Source organism: Anomaloglossus baeobatrachus, chromosome 9 (genome assembly GCF_048569485.1).
Source record: "Anomaloglossus baeobatrachus isolate aAnoBae1 chromosome 9, aAnoBae1.hap1, whole genome shotgun sequence".
NCBI classification, from domain to species: Eukaryota; Metazoa; Chordata; class Amphibia; order Anura; family Aromobatidae; genus Anomaloglossus; species Anomaloglossus baeobatrachus.
Genome location: NC_134361.1, coordinates 61240373 through 61256593, shown reverse-complemented (window position 1 = coordinate 61256593; position 16221 = coordinate 61240373). Strand labels below are relative to the sequence as shown.

Sequence of the window (16221 nt, the reverse complement as noted above, 5' to 3'; positions counted from 1 at the left end):
CAAAAACCTAAAGTCTCCCTTCCTGCTGGACCCCTCCACCTTGATTTCCTGCATTGCCAGACTCGTTCCCAGCCTTGGTCCGTGCAACATACAGAGAACAGGTACCCATTAACCAGGGCTCGGAGGACAGCTGGTTCACGTATGTACATACACACATATATAATTAATATATTTATTTATTTTGTGTAAATATATATATATATATATATATATATATATATATATATATATATATATATATATATATATATATATATATATATATATATATATATATATATATATATATATATATATATATATATATATACACACACCCACACAGTTCATAATCTAATTGCATAATTGTAAATAAATGCAGATATTAAATGCCCAATTGGTGTTTTATCAGCCCTTGGTGTATATTTTTTTTTTTTTTAAACCCAGCATACTCTATTTATGGCCATTTTCACGCGTTTTCCCATAGGCTTATCTATAGGCAGAAAAACACATCTGCGTTAAAATAAAAAAAAAATAAAAATAAAAAAATGACAATTGTCAAAAATTGATGACACCTGAAACTGATTTTTTTTGCAAGCCAGAAAAAAGGCGAAACCCATGTAATGCGTGCACTCCTATTAACTGAAGCGGAAATTAAAGTTTTGCCGCCCCACGGGCTGCAATATAAGTATGCTTTGGATAAACAATTCCTCCTTTTTTTGGGGGGGGGTGTGAGGGATTCGTTTTTATAGCGTTCACTATATGGTAGAAATTAGTCAGTAACACGATTCTCTGGATCAGGATGATGCCGGCGATACTAGGGTTGTTGTGTTTATTTGTGGTATATACAAGGTTTTGAGCGTATTTTATTGCATTACTATAGGGAGGTGAGGTGACCAAAAAACTGCAATTGTGGCATTTTTTTTATTATTTTTCTGTTTACAGCATTTGCAATTGCAAATAATTTTATTTATTCATAAACTGGGCTTTTCATAGGTGCGGCAGTGCCACATATGTTTATGCAAATATTTGTATCTGTTGATAATGTATGTAAAGCACTATGGAATTAATAGCGCTATATAAATGAATAAATATTATCTGTTCCTGGAAAAGCTGTGCACTTAGGATCCTCAACTTCTGTATTGGAAGAGGCGTTAGGGAGGGGGCAGTTAGTCGGCACTGTGCTGCTCATCATTACTTACAGAGATCTGAACAGAGCGGTCATATCAGTAATTACACAGTTCAGCAGTCAGGATCACACGTGATACGATTACATAAACAGGTCAGCATATTGTACCACGTATAACATTAGAAACACAGCTCACTGGACATTATGAGACATGATAGGATTAGATCAGGGGTCTCAAACTCGTCAGAGTAAGTGGGCCGCATATAAAAAAAATTTAAGGCAGAGGGCCGCATTCCTTTCAAATTTAATACAATACAATATAATTGTTAATCAATTATTTCAAATTGAGAATCAAAAATACCGTGAAGCGAAACGTCATTTTTTTTTATATTATTTGTCAAAGAGAATGGGCATCTGTGATTGGCATCAGCATCAAAATGTATAAGAAGGTTCCAGGTTATTCCAACAGCCAAGCACAGACACTCATTCTGTCACAGCATCCGTGATTGGCTGATGGGTCTGTCACACACAGTGTAAAAATAAATACATTAAAAAAATGACATAGCGCTCCGCAGTATTTTTGATTCTCAGCGCAGATAAAGCGGACAGCTACGGGCTGCCACCCCCAGCTGCCTGGCTTTACCTTAGCTGCCAATCAAAATACAGGGAAGCCCAATTGTTTTTTAATTAAATAATAGGAAAAAAAAATGCGTGGGCTCGCGCCATATTTTCATCACCAGCCAGGTAAAACCAGAGAGCTGAGGGCTGGGATTCTCAGCGTAGTAAGGCCTAAGCATGTTGGGCCCCCCACGCTGAAAATCGCAGCCCACAACCGCCCCTGGAAATGGCGCATTCATCACAGCGCCATTTACAGGTGCTTTACCTGGCTCTTCCAGCGTCCCTGGTGGCAGTGGCACACTGGGTAATAATGGGGTTAATACCAGCTTTGTATTCTCAGCTGGTAGTAAACCCGAAATTCATGGCGTCATGTCAAATTAGATGTGACCACCATAAATTTCTAGTAAACAGTAAAAAAAAACACAACAGAGAGAAAAATATTTTTATTAGAAATTAAACAAAAAACACATTTAGGGACTCCATCTTTTTTAGAAAAAAAAAAAAAAAAGCTTCCCTCTGACGTAGTCCACAGTCAATGTCAGCTCAGCTTCATCGCGCTGAACAGATGAGCGTCTGTCCAGACCGACAAGAAGGCTGAGACCGAAAGTAACATTTTCCGGTCTTCCAGTCACCATCATCATCAAAATCATTTTTATCATCATCATACACACACAGCTACCATCATCATCATCAACACACAGCCATCATCATCATCCACACAGCCATCATCATCATCCACACAAAATACACAATCATCATCCACACACACATACAGCCATCATCATCACCATCAACACACACAGCCATCATCATCATCCACACACATAGTCATCATCATCCACACACACATACAGCCATCATCATCATCATCCACACACACACAGCCATCATCATACACACAGTCATCATCATCCACACACACAATCATCATCATCATCCACACACACACACAGCCATCATACACACACACAGCCATCATCATACACACAGCCATCATCATACACACACACAGCCATCATCATACACACACACACACACACACACACACACACACAGCCATCATCATACACACACACACAGCCACCATCATACACACACAGCCACCATCATACACACACACAGCCATCATCATCCACACACACAATCATCATCATCATCCACACACACACACAGCCATCATACACACACACAGCCATCATCATACACACAGCCATCATCATACACACACACAGCCATCATCATACACACACACACACACACACACACACACACACAGCCATCATCATACACACACACACAGCCACCATCATACACACACAGCCACCATCATACACACACACAGCCATCATCATCCACACACACAGCCATCATCATCCACACACACAGCCATCATCATCCACACACACATACAGCCATCATCATCATCATCCACACACACACACACACACACACAGCCATCATCATACACACACACACACAGCCATCATCATACACACACACAGCCAACATCATACACAGACAGACACACACATACACACACAGACAGACACACACACACACACACACAGTCATCATCATTCACACACACACAGCCATCATCATCATCCACACACACACACATCATCCACACACACCCCACACACACACACAGACACACATACTCACAGTCACCATCATCATCCACACACACAGCCATCATCATACACACACACACACAGCCATCATCATACACACACACACAGCCATCATCATACACACACACATACACACAGCCATCATCCACACACCCCACACACACACAGACACACATACTCACAGTCACCATCATCATCCACACACACAGCCATCATCATACATACACACACAGCCATCATACACACACACACAGCCATCATACACACACACACAGCCATCATCATACACACACACAGCCATTATCATACACACACAGCCATCATCATACACACACACAGCCATCATCATACACACACACAGCCATCACACACACACACACACACACACACACCCCCATCATCATACACACACACACACACAGCCATCATCATACACACACACACACACAGCCATCATCATACACACACACACACACAGCCATCATCATACACACACCCATCATCATACACACACAGTCATCATACACACACACACACAGCCATCATCATACACACACAGCCATCATCATACACACACACACAGTCATCATCATCCACACACACACACACCCCAAACACACACCGACACACATACTCACAGTCACCATCAAAATCATTTTTATCATCATCATACACACACAGCTACCATCATCATCATACACACACAGCCATCATCATCATCATCATCAACACACAGCCATCATCATCCACACAAAATACACAATCATCATCCACACACACATACAGCCATCATCATCACCATCAACACACACAGCCATCATCATCATCCACACACACAGTCATCATCATCCGCACACACATACACACACAGACAGACAGACAGACAGACACACACAGTCATCATCATCCACACATACAGCCATCATACACACATATACATACACACACACAGTCATCATCATCCACACACACACACATCCATCATCATAAACACAAACACACACATACAGTCATCATCATCATCCACACACACAGCCATCATCATACACACACGCATACACACACACACACAGCCATCATCATACACACACACACATAGCCATCATCATACACACACACACACAGCCATCATCATACACACATATATACACACACACACACACACACCTCATCATCATCATCCACACACACACAGCCATCATCATACACACACACACATACACGTGCGCACGCAAACACAGACACAAACGTTCTAACGTGCCTTATGTTCTTGTTCCTTCTGCTGCACCCGCCGGCAAAGCAGCTGACGTCAGCGCTGCTCGAGTCGCACTGCTGAGCTCGAGTTGTGAACGCTGTGAATTGCTTCTCCCTGGCGGCGTCTCCAATGCGGAAGTGCGGCCGGCCGTGGCTGCAGTGTGAAAATGCGGCTGGCGACCGCTAAATGACTGGAGGCAGTGGAGGGAAAATATCAGGTGTTCTGCACTGTGTCTGCGGGCCGCATAAATTAGACAGGCGGGCCGCATGCGGCCCGGGGGCCGCGTGTTTGAGACCCCTGGATTAGATACACGTTAAAGCAGACAATTACTGTGATGAGAGCAGAGCAGTCATGTCAGTGCGGCTGCAGTGTTCAGCTCATAGTAATTACTGGTGAGTGCTCACCAGGTCTTGGAACCAGTGCAGCAGCAGTGTCTTCATCTAGTGACATGTACTAACTGATTGTCACCACTGCAGCCCTTGTGCCCAGACCTGAATGCTCCCTACAGCCGCAATGATGTGACAGCTCCATTTAGATCACAGTAATTACAGGTGACAGAGTGAAATCGTAGCTAAGTGAGCAGCACTGGGCTACAATAAAATGGTGCAGGGCTCCACCTGCAGCTGTGAACTTCCTCGGTGTGTTACAGCCAATACAACCACAATATAGGCGATAGAGTTGGACATTGACTGTAGCCTCTGATGCCCTGTGGATGCAATATTTGCTGTGCCCAAGTGCCAAGTGTCATACTCTGCCACTCACACACGAACAAATGAAAATGGCAGCCCCCAGTGAAAAAGGTTAAAAAATGTTTATAATACATCAGATTGACAGACACATGCGCAGTGGCACTATGGGCGGCTACTTAAATGACGCTGGTGATGACAATGTCATCACTTGCGTCAAACAAATAGCCGCCCATAATCTCGCACCTGCACAATAAGATCACCGGCGTTCTCCGATTTGAACAGTGCTCAGTCCTGCGATAGTGCCACTGCGCATGCGCGAAACTTCAGGAGCACTGTGGAAGATGTGGGCGGCGGCCTCATCTATGTCAATCAACACTGGGGGAGGGACGGCGAACAGCGGCAGGAGGGGGAATAATGGACGCAATACAGCCCGCCCCCGTGGCCAGCAAAGCTCATTAGCATAGCAAAAGGTAAGATTTTATAAAAAGTTTATTTAGGTCTGAAAGGGGGGCCAGTAGCAAGAGGAACCTTTCTAGAATGCAGCCCAGGAGCTACAGAAGGGGATTCTTATAGTTTCATTGCGAAAATTCAAGTGACAGGTTCCCTTTAAAGAGTCAAAATAACTGAACTTCAAAAAAAAAACATAAAAAAAAAAAAATAAGATTTCAGGACTGATCAGAGCCATGGGATGAATAAATACCGACCTTGAGATAACAGCACAAGCCGTCACCTTTCAGATTCCCCTCTCTATCTTTATAGAGCTTTATCTTATATTCTTCAGACTGTAGATCTCGCATGATAATGCCGCATTTAGACATAATTTCGACAAATTCATCGTTTGTAATATCAGGAGGCAGACCTGTGAAACAGAATAACAGGAATATAAAGAGTGCACTTAGCTCCGAGGCAGCGAGCGTGCATGAGTGTGCGTGCATGAGTGAGCGTGCATGAGTGAGCGTGCATGAGTGAGCGTGCATGAGTGAGCGTGCATGAGTGAGCGTGCATGAGTGAGCGTGCATGAGTGAGCGTGCATGAGTGAGCGTGCATGTGTCACTAACCTGTCACATAGACGTTTGTGTTTCTAGTATCTTCCACATTGAACCAACCTGTAATGAATGAACATATATATCTTTAATAATTACATTTTTTATCATTATAATTATTACATATTAGACTGAACATTAAAAGGGAATTTGTCGGCACATTCTTACACATGAAAGTAGTGGTATGGCCGCGTAGGTGCTTGTCCGAAAATAAAACTGTTTGTAGAGGTGGTAGGTGGTGATCATGGATTCACAGGACCTGCTCCATCAGCCATGTCCGTAATCTGAGAGCGGCCTCCTGCCAGCATCAGTGGCTCTTCTTTGGATTAGTTGGCCTGGCATGACGGTACCGTTGTAGCGTGATGCACACGGGAAGCCATGGCTGGCCGGCTAGTCAAATGAAGAGCAGCCAGGAACACGGCCAGAGTGCACGGTGTCTCTGTCGGCTTCACTCAGATTTATCGAACTCTAGGAGCCTTCATGGGCAATCTGGAAAATTTTAAGACCATCAAGTCTAAGGGTGCAGATACACTAGCCTATTATCGTGAACGAGTATTTCCGGGAACACCTGTTTCCCAATAATCGTGCAAACCACCCGACGAACAAGCATCGTTCTTGGAAGCGCTTCATCCTGTGTCAACAAGACGTGCTTCCCAAAAAAAATGGCGGCACAGAACGATACAGTACCGATATCGTATTTTTCGCTTTATAAGACGCACTTTTGTTCCCCCAATTTTGGGGGAAAGTAGGTGGTCCGTCTTATAATCCGAATATACGGGGGGGGGGTATATATATATGGGCGGCACGGTGGCTCAGTGGCTAGCACTGCAGTCTTGCAGCGCTGGGGTCCTGGGTTCAAATCCCACCAAGGACACCATCTGCAAGGAGTTTGTATGTTCTCCCCGTGTTTGCGTGGGTTTCCTCCGGGTACTCCGGTTTCCTCCCACATTCCAAAGACATACAGATAGGGACTCTAGATTGTGAGCCCCAATGGGGACAGTGTTGCCAATGTATGTAAAGTGCTATGGAATTAATAGCGCTATATAAATGAATAAAATTATTATTATATATATATATATATATATATATATATATATATATATATATATATATATATATATATATATATACACAAACATACATACATATATAGATATTAGAGTCCAGGGGAGGTGGGGGCATCTCTGGAGCGCTGATGGGGGCTGGTGAGGGATACAGAAGCCAGCGTTCGATCTCCTGGCCCCGCTCATATGATATGCACTGCCGCTGTCCATCACCGTGGTGCTGAAACCGCACCGCAGTGATGGGCTGGAGCGGCGCCCTATTATATGTGCCTGTGCTCCCCTTTGATGGCACATGCCCCCCCCCCCTGTTAGATATGGCCCCCGTGCTGCTGCTCATCCTAAAATAAAAAAGCTTTACTTACCCCCTCCAGCGTTTCTCCCCGGTCTCCTGCTGCCGCTGTCATCAGGCACGCAGAGATGATATCACTCTGCTGTGCCGATCACATGACCGACACCGAGAACCAGGAAGTGGAGGAGCTCACCAGCACGGAGGGAGATCAGCGCTGAGAAGGTAAGGAAAGAGTGTTTTATTTTACTATAAGCAGCAGCATGGGGGCCATATCAAACACAGGGGGACGTGTGCCATCCATAGGGGGCCATGGGCAGCACAGGGGGACGTGTGCCATCCATAGGGGGCCATGGGCAGCACAGGGGGACGTGTGCCATCCATAGGGGGCCATGGGCAGCACAGGGGGACGTGTGCCATCCATACGGGGGGGGCCATGGGAAGCAGAGGGGAACGTGTGCCATCCATAGGGGACCATGGGCAGCACAGGGGGACGTGTGCCATCCATAGGAGACCTGTGCCAGCTGTAGTAGGTGTGTGCCAGCTATAAGGGATGTGTGCCAGCAATAGGAGACTTGTGCCAGGCTGCCAGCAATAGGGGACGCGTGCCAGAACAGGGGGACATGTGCCATAAATAGGGGACGTTTGCCAGCAATAGGGGACGTGAGCCAGCACAAGGTGGCTATATTCAATATAAGGGGGCCATATCCAGATTAAGGGGGCTAATTTTAGGATGGGGGGCTATGAGGGACATATACCCTATATGATTTGTTAGACGGACACTGGCATTATAAGACGGACCCCATTTAACATCATTAAAAAAAATAATTCTCTTTTCCTTCACCAAATTTGGGGGTGCGTCTTATAATCAGGTGAGTCTTATAAAGCAAAAAATACGGTAATTCTGTGTGCGTTGGAAGTGCGGTCGGCCTGTGTCAACCGGCTATTTCCCCAGCGCCAATCAGCAGACAGACAGACAGACAATTGAGGGTCATTTAGCACCACAAGTTGGCTAATGTAAATGAGCCTTAAGTTTGCAACAGTGTAAAAGTTAGACACTATTGATAAATATGCCTCATAGTTTCTGTAAAATGTCAGCTCCAGGAAAAGTGTGGTCATGTCAGTATGGACTGGCAGGTAGGCTCTTTAAAGGGAATTCATGATCAAAAAATGAACTTATAGATTAAAGGGAACCTGTCAGGTCCAATATGCACCCAGAACCATGAGCAGTTCTGGGTGCATATTCCTAATCCCTGTATATAGTAGCATAGATAAAGGGATCTTTAGAAAAAGCATTTCTAAAGATCCTTTATGATATGCTTATGAGGCCAGGGACTAGTCGCAAGGGCGTTCGTTCTACAACTAGTGCGCCTTCTTAGCATAGTAGCACGCACACAGGGGTGTGCCAACATGCTATTCAATGCCCATTGATCAGCATCATCAGCAGTGACACGCATACCTGTGTCCGTTGTCATCGCAAATGATGCCGGGTTTAGGCTCCGTGCGCATGATTAGAAATCCTGACATTTCCGGTTATGCGCACTATCAGGCCTGGTGTACGCGTCCCGACTTCAGAGAGGTCTAGCTAGCATGACCCAAAGTTCCCGGACTTCTGATCATGCGCACTGACAAACATGGCATCATTGGCGGTGACAATGGACACAGGTACGCGTGTCACTGGTGATGATGCTGGGCTTTGAATAGCATGTTAGCCAGAGGGTTGACTAGTCAGGGGATTTAATGCCCTTGTGACTAGTCCCTACGCTCGTTAGCATATCATAAAGGATCTTTAGAAAAACACTTTTTCTAAAGATCTCTATCTATGCTACTAGATACAGGGACGATTAGACCGGTATTAGCAATATGTACCCAGAACTGCTCCTGATTCTGGGTCCATATTGCACCTGACAGGTTCACTTTAAATCAGATTATTGTGTTCCACGTTTTGTTTTAAAAAATGTTGTCATTTTTCTTTTTCATATCCCAATCTTTGATCTTTATGAAAAAAAAAACCCCAAAAATCCTGCAATTTTCACATTGGCCACTGGGGTTTTTCTAGAGTCCAATCAAGAAGATTTCAGCAGGCTCCTTATCAGCAGAGACAGGGTTACAATGAAGCTTTATACACAGTTCTGACATAATTGCTTAACTGATGTGAGTCCCAGAACCGAGAGTCGCATCTATCATGAGAAGAGCGCCTTAACACGTGCAAAAGAATAGAGAAAGCTGTGCATGTGGGAAGGGATCCGTATCTATCAGACATGTGAAGAGTATGAGAAGTGAATAACCCATTTATAAAGGATGGCCACTACTTTTTTATTGATGACTTATCCTCAGTAATAGGGGCTGCAGCTGCAGTACCTAGCAATGGCCACTATAGTTTTGATGGAGCTGCTGTGTTCTGGCCGTATCCGGGAACTTCCAGTCGCTGGCGGTAACAGCTGATTGGCGGGGGTGGGGTGGGGTGTCGGACCCCCATCGATCAGATATAAATGTCCCATCAATAAAAGTAGTAGTGGCCAACTTGTTTAAATACCGGTATGTGAAAGGCTCAGAATGTTTCCCATTCCTCTTGCACTGGTTATATAAATGTCCCGGGTGCTCCGTACTGGACTCTGTGCCATTGGGGACATTTACAAATCTAATACACAAGACGTCATTCACCTATCCACAAGCATTCGCCTTGTGACGGCCGTATGTCTCCTGCCAGGATGGGATCTGATCCTGACTGAGGACGGCGCAGTGTACAGAGGCCCGGATTAGTGAGGAGTATGTACATCACCTGGGTCCGCTTTCCTCTTCTCTCCTTTTGCTTTCTGTTCAGTTTGCTCGGGCTCAGGTTTGGGCTCTTTCTTTGGCTTTTGCTCTTCTTTGATTTCCTTCGGGGCTTGAGAAGGTTCAGTCTTCTCACTCTCAGATTCAGTGTAACCGTAATTTGCTTGATACATTGCTATGAAATCTTCTGTTATCTAGTGTCAAAAGAAATTACAGAAACGGCAATGAAAACGGTCATCATTGTCAGCAGAAAACAATCCAAAAATTGAGACACTGGTGGTACATTTTTAGACTCATGGTCTTGCCCTAGCCCTGCTATAGATGCTTTATAGCAGCTTCATAAATTATATTTCTGCCCCTCCAAGATACATGTACGTCTAGATCAGTGATGGCTAACCCTCTGAGCTAAACACATAATTTTGTGATATTTCTAGCTGTAATAACTAGAGATATGATTATCTCATCTCCCCCTCAGCAGTCATGTCCTCTGTAGTAATGTGCCCATCCTTGTCTCCATCCTGTAGTAATGTGCCCATCCTTGTCTCCATCCTGTAGTAATGTGCCCATCCTTGTCTCCATCCTGTAGTAATGTGCTCATCCTTGTCTCCATCCTGTAGTAATGTGCCCATCCTTGTGTCCTATCCTGTAGTAATGTGCCCATCCTTGTGTCCTATCCTGTAGTAATATGCCCATCCTTGTCTCCATCCTATAGTAATGTGCCCATCCTTGTCTCCATCCTGTAGTAATGTGCCCATCCTTGTGTCCTATCCTGTAGTAATATGCCCATCCTTGTGTCCTATCCTGTAGTAATATGCCCATCCTTGTCTCCATCCTATAGTAATGTGCCCATCCTTGTCTCCATCCTGTAGTAATGTGCCCATCCTTGTGTCCTATCCTGTAGTAATATGCCCATCCTGTCTCCTGTAGTAATGTACCCATCCTTGTCTCCATCCTGTAGTAATATGCCCATCCTTGTGTCCTATCCTGTAGTAATATGCCAATCTTTGTCTCCATCTTGTAGTAATGTGCCCATCCTTGTGTCCTATCCTGTAGTAATATGCCCATCCTGTCTCCTGTAGTAATGTACCCATCCTTGTCTCCATCCTGTAGTAATATGCCCATCCTTGTCTCCATCCTGTAGTAATATACCCATCCTTGTCTCCATCCTGTAGTAATGTGCCCATCCTTGTCTCCATCCTGTAGTAATGTGCCCATCCTTGTCTCCATCCTGTAGTAATGTGCCCATCCTTGTCTCCATCCTGTAGTAATGTGCCCATCCTTGTCTCCATTCTGTAGTAATGTGCCTATCCTTGTCTCCATTCTGTAGTAATGTGCCTATCCTTGTCTCCATTCTGTAGTAATGTGCCTATCCTTGTCTCCATCCTGTAGTAATGTGCCCATCCTTGTCTGCATCCTGTAGTAATGTGCCCATCCTTGTCTCCATCCTGTAGTAATGTACCCATCCTTGTCTCCATCCTGTAGTAATGTGCCCATCCTTGTCTCCATCCTGTAGTAATGTGCCTATCCTTGTCTCCATTCTGTAGTAATGTGCCCATCCTTGTCTGCATCCTGTAGTAATATGCCCATCCTTGTGTCCTATCCTGTAGTAATATGCCCATCCTTGTCTCCATCCTGTAGTAATGTGCCCATCCTTGTGACCTATCCTGTAGTAATATGCCCATCCTGTCTCCTGTAGTAATGTGCCCATCCTTGCCTCATCCTGTAGTAATGTGCCCATCCTTGTCTCCATCCTGTAGTAATGTGTCCATCCTTGTCCTCTATAGTAATGTGCACCATACTGTAGTAATGTGCCCATCCTTGTGTCCCATCCTGTAGTAATATGCCCATCCTGTCTCCTGTAGCAGTGTGCCCATCATCCTAAAAAGAAGGGAATTTTGTTTACTTACCGTAAATTCCTTTTCTTCTAGCTCCTATTGGGAGATCCAGACAATTGGGTGTATAGCTTCTGCCTCCGGAGGCCACACAAAGTATTACACTTTAAAAAGTGTAACCCCCTCCCCTCTGCTATACACCCTCCCGTGCATCACGGGCTCATCAGTTTTGGTGCCAAAGCAGGAAGGAGGAAACTTATAAATTGGTCTAAGGTAAATTCAATCCGAAGGATGTTCGGAGAACTGAAAACCATGAACCAAAGAACAATTCAACATGAACAACATGTGTACACAAAAGAACAACAGCCCGAAGGGAATAGGGGCGGGTGCTGGGTCTCCCAATAGGAGCTAGAAGAAAAGGAATTTACGGTAAGTAAACAAAATTCCCTTCTTCTTTGTCGCTCCATTGGGAGACCCAGACAATTGGGATGTCCAAAAGCAATCCCTGGGTGGGTAAAAGAATACCTCGATAAAAAGAGCCGAAAAACAGCCTCCTCTTACAGGTGGGCAACTGCCGCCTGAAGGAGTCGCCTACCTAGGCTGGCGTCTGCCGAATCATCGGCATGCACCTGATAGTGTTTCGTGAAGGTGTGCAGACTCGACCCGGTAGCCGCCTGACACACCTGCCGAGCCGTAGCCTGGTGTCGCAATGCCCAGGACACCGACGGCTCTGGTAGAATGGGCCTTCAGCCCTGCAGGAATCGGAAGCCTAAAAGAACGGTAGGCTTCAAGAATCGGTTCCTTGCTCCACCGAGCCAAGGTTGACTTGAAAACCTGAAATCCCTTACTCTGGCCCGCGATAAGGACAAGAGCGCATCAGACCGGCGCAGGGGCGCCGTGCGAGAAATGTAGAGCCGGAGTGCTCTCACCAGATCTAATAAATGCAAATCCTTTTCACATTGGTGAACTGGATGCGTACCCAAAGAGGGGGAGACGATATCCTGATTGAAATGAAACGGGGATACCTTAGGGAGAAAGTCCGGACCGGACGTAGAACCACCCTATCCTGGTGAAAACACCAGGAAGGGGGCTTTGCATGACAGCGCTGCTAGCTGAGACACTCTTCTGAGTGATGTGACTGCCACTAGGAAGGCCACCCTTTGCGAAAGGCGAGATAGAGAGATCCCGCATCGGCTCGAAAAGTGGCTTCTGAAGAGTCGTCAGCACCCTGTTAAGATCCGAGGGTGTTAACGGACGCTTGTAAGGTGGGACCGGAAAGCGCCGATACTTGTCCCTTGAGAGAGCCGAGAGACAAGCCCTTGTCCATTCCGGATTGAAGGAAAGAAGAAAAGTGGGCAAGGCAAACGGCCAGGGAGTAAAACCCTGATCAGAGCACCAGGATAAGAAGATCCTCCAAGTCCTGTGATAGATCTTGGCGGACGTTGGTTTCCTGGCCTGTCTCATGGTGGCAATGACATCTGGAGATATCCCTGATGACGCTAGGAGCCAGGACTCAATGGCCACACAGTCAGGTTTAGAGCCGCAGAATTCAGAAGGAAATATGGCCCTTGGGGCAGCAAGTCTGGTCGGTCTGGGAGTGTCCACGGTTGACCCACCGTGAGGTGCCACAGATCCGGGTACCACGATCACCTCGGCCAGTCTGGAGCAACGAGGATGGCGCGGCGACAGTCTGACCTGATCTTGCGTAACACTCTGGGCAGTAGTGCCAGAGGAGGAAAAACATAAGGCAGTCAAAACTGCTACCAGTCGTGAACTAGCGCGTCTGCCGCCAGAGCTCTGTGATCCTTGGACCAAGCCATGAATGCCGGGACTTTGTTGTTGTGCCGAGACGCCATTAGATCGACGTCCGGCGTTCCCCGGCGGCAACAGATCTCTAGAAACACGTCCGGGTGAAGAGACCATTCCCCTGCGTCCATGCCCTGGCGACTGAGAAAATCTGCTTCCCAGTTTTCTACGCCCGGGATGTGAGCTGCGGAGATGGTGGAGGCTGTGGCTTCCGCCCACAGCCGAATCCGCCGAACTGCTCGGAAGGCTTGACGACTGCGCGTGTGCCGCCCTGGTGGTTGATGTACGCAACCGTCGTGGCGTTGTCCGACTGAATTCGGATCTGCCTGCCCTCCAGCCACCGCTGGAACACCTTTAGGGCTAGATCCACTGCCCTTAACTCCAGAACATTGATCTGAAGGGAGGACTCTGTCGGAGTCCAGGTTCCCTGAGCCGAGTGGTGGAGGAAGACCGTTCCCCACCCTGACAGACTCGCGTCCGTCGTGACCACAGCCTCAGCTGGGGGCCGGAAGGATTTTTCCTCCGCCCATGAAGTGGAAAGAAGACACCACTGAAGAGTGGTTTTGCTGCAAGGGAAGAGAGACGTTCTTGTCTAGGGACGTCGACCTCCTGTCCCATTTGCGGTGTCCGATAGAATCGGACGAAGACGAAACTGCGCAAGGGAACTGCCTCCCTTGCTGCCACCATCTTCCTTAGAAAGTGCATGAGGCGCCTCAAGGGGTGACTGGACCCGAAGGAGAGATTGCACCCCTGTCTGTAGTGAACGCTGACTATGCAGCGTAAGCTTCACTATCGCTGAGAGAGTATGAAACTCCATCCCGAGGCAAGTCAGTGATTGGGTCGGTGTCAGTTTTGACCTTGTAAATTTGATGATCCACCCGAACCCCTGGAGGGTCTCCAGAGCAATGGTCAGGTTGAGTCGACATGCCACCCAGGAGGGTGTCTTGACTAGAAGACCGTCTAGGTAAGTGCCCGAGTGGCCCTGAGAGTGTAGGACCGCCACCACTGCTGCCATGACCTTGGTGAAGATCCGTGGGGCTGTCGCCAGGCCGAATGGCAGTGCCACGAACTGAAGTGTCCGTCCCTGATGGCGAAACGCAGAAAGCGTTGAAGCTCGGGTGCGATCGGCACATGGAGATAAGCATCCTTGATGTCAATTGATGCTAGGAAGTCTCCTTGTGACAACGAGGCTTCAGAGTGTTCACCGCCTGAAAAAGTGCATCGGCTCGCTCGGGGGGCGGAGATGTTTTGAAGAAAGTAGTCGGAGGACGAGAGCAGAGCTCTATCCTGTAACCTTGAGACAGAATGTCTCTCACCCATCGGTCTTGGACATGTGGCCACCAGGCGTCGCAAAAGCGAGAGAGCCTGCCACCGACCAAGGACGCGGTCTTGGTGAGGCCGAAGTCATGAGGAAGCCGCCTTGTGACTTAGACCGCCATGCAGAAGAGTTCCTCTAGCCCTCCTCTGACCTGTTGGACATGGAGGAACGGAACTTTGCTGAGGACTGAAATGACCGAAACCTTTGGACTGGGGCAAGGACGATACCTTTCCCTTGGACTGTATAGTAACTTCATCCAATTGCTCGCCAAACAAACGGTCGCCAGAAAATGGCAAACCGGATAAGAACTTCTTGGAAGCAGAGCCTGCCTTCCATTCACATAGCCACATGGCCCTGCAGACTGCCACCGAATTGGTGGATGCTACCGCTGTAAGGCTCGCAGAGTCCAGGAACGGCGTTCATGGCGTAGAACGAAAAAACCTACGCCTGAGAAGTGAAGGACACAACCTGCGGGGCAGAGGTATGTGCAACCGCAATAATCTCAGCCAGAGAAGTTGAGATAGCTTGGAGTGCCCTCACGGCTGCGAAGGCTGGAGCAAAAGATGCGACTATGGCTTCATAGATGGATTTCATCATAAGCTTTATTTGCCTGTCAGTGGCATTCGTGAGAGATGGCATCTGCCACTAATACTACGGATCTAGCCGCCAGCCTAGGAACTGGAGAAGCCACCCTGTGACACTGAGCCCAACTCTTAACAACGTCAGGGGGGAAAGGGTAACGCGTGTCAATAAGGCGCTTAGTAAGCGCTTGTCCGTAAAGTTCTGTGCTTCT

General features: G+C 46.9%; 1 protein-coding gene across 1 annotated transcript in view; it reads right to left on the bottom strand.

Moving 5' to 3' along the window:
* Window positions 1–16221, bottom strand: part of HTATSF1 (HIV-1 Tat specific factor 1) — a 60668-nt gene that overhangs the window by 38666 nt on the left and 5781 nt on the right. The window contains exons 2-4 of the mRNA XM_075323757.1: window positions 10480–10666; window positions 6363–6410; window positions 6009–6163 (exon numbers count right to left, since the gene is read on the bottom strand). Of these exons, the coding sequence (XP_075179872.1) occupies window positions 6009–6163; window positions 6363–6410; window positions 10480–10666 (390 nt within the window). The remainder of the gene's footprint in view (window positions 1–6008; window positions 6164–6362; window positions 6411–10479; window positions 10667–16221) is intronic.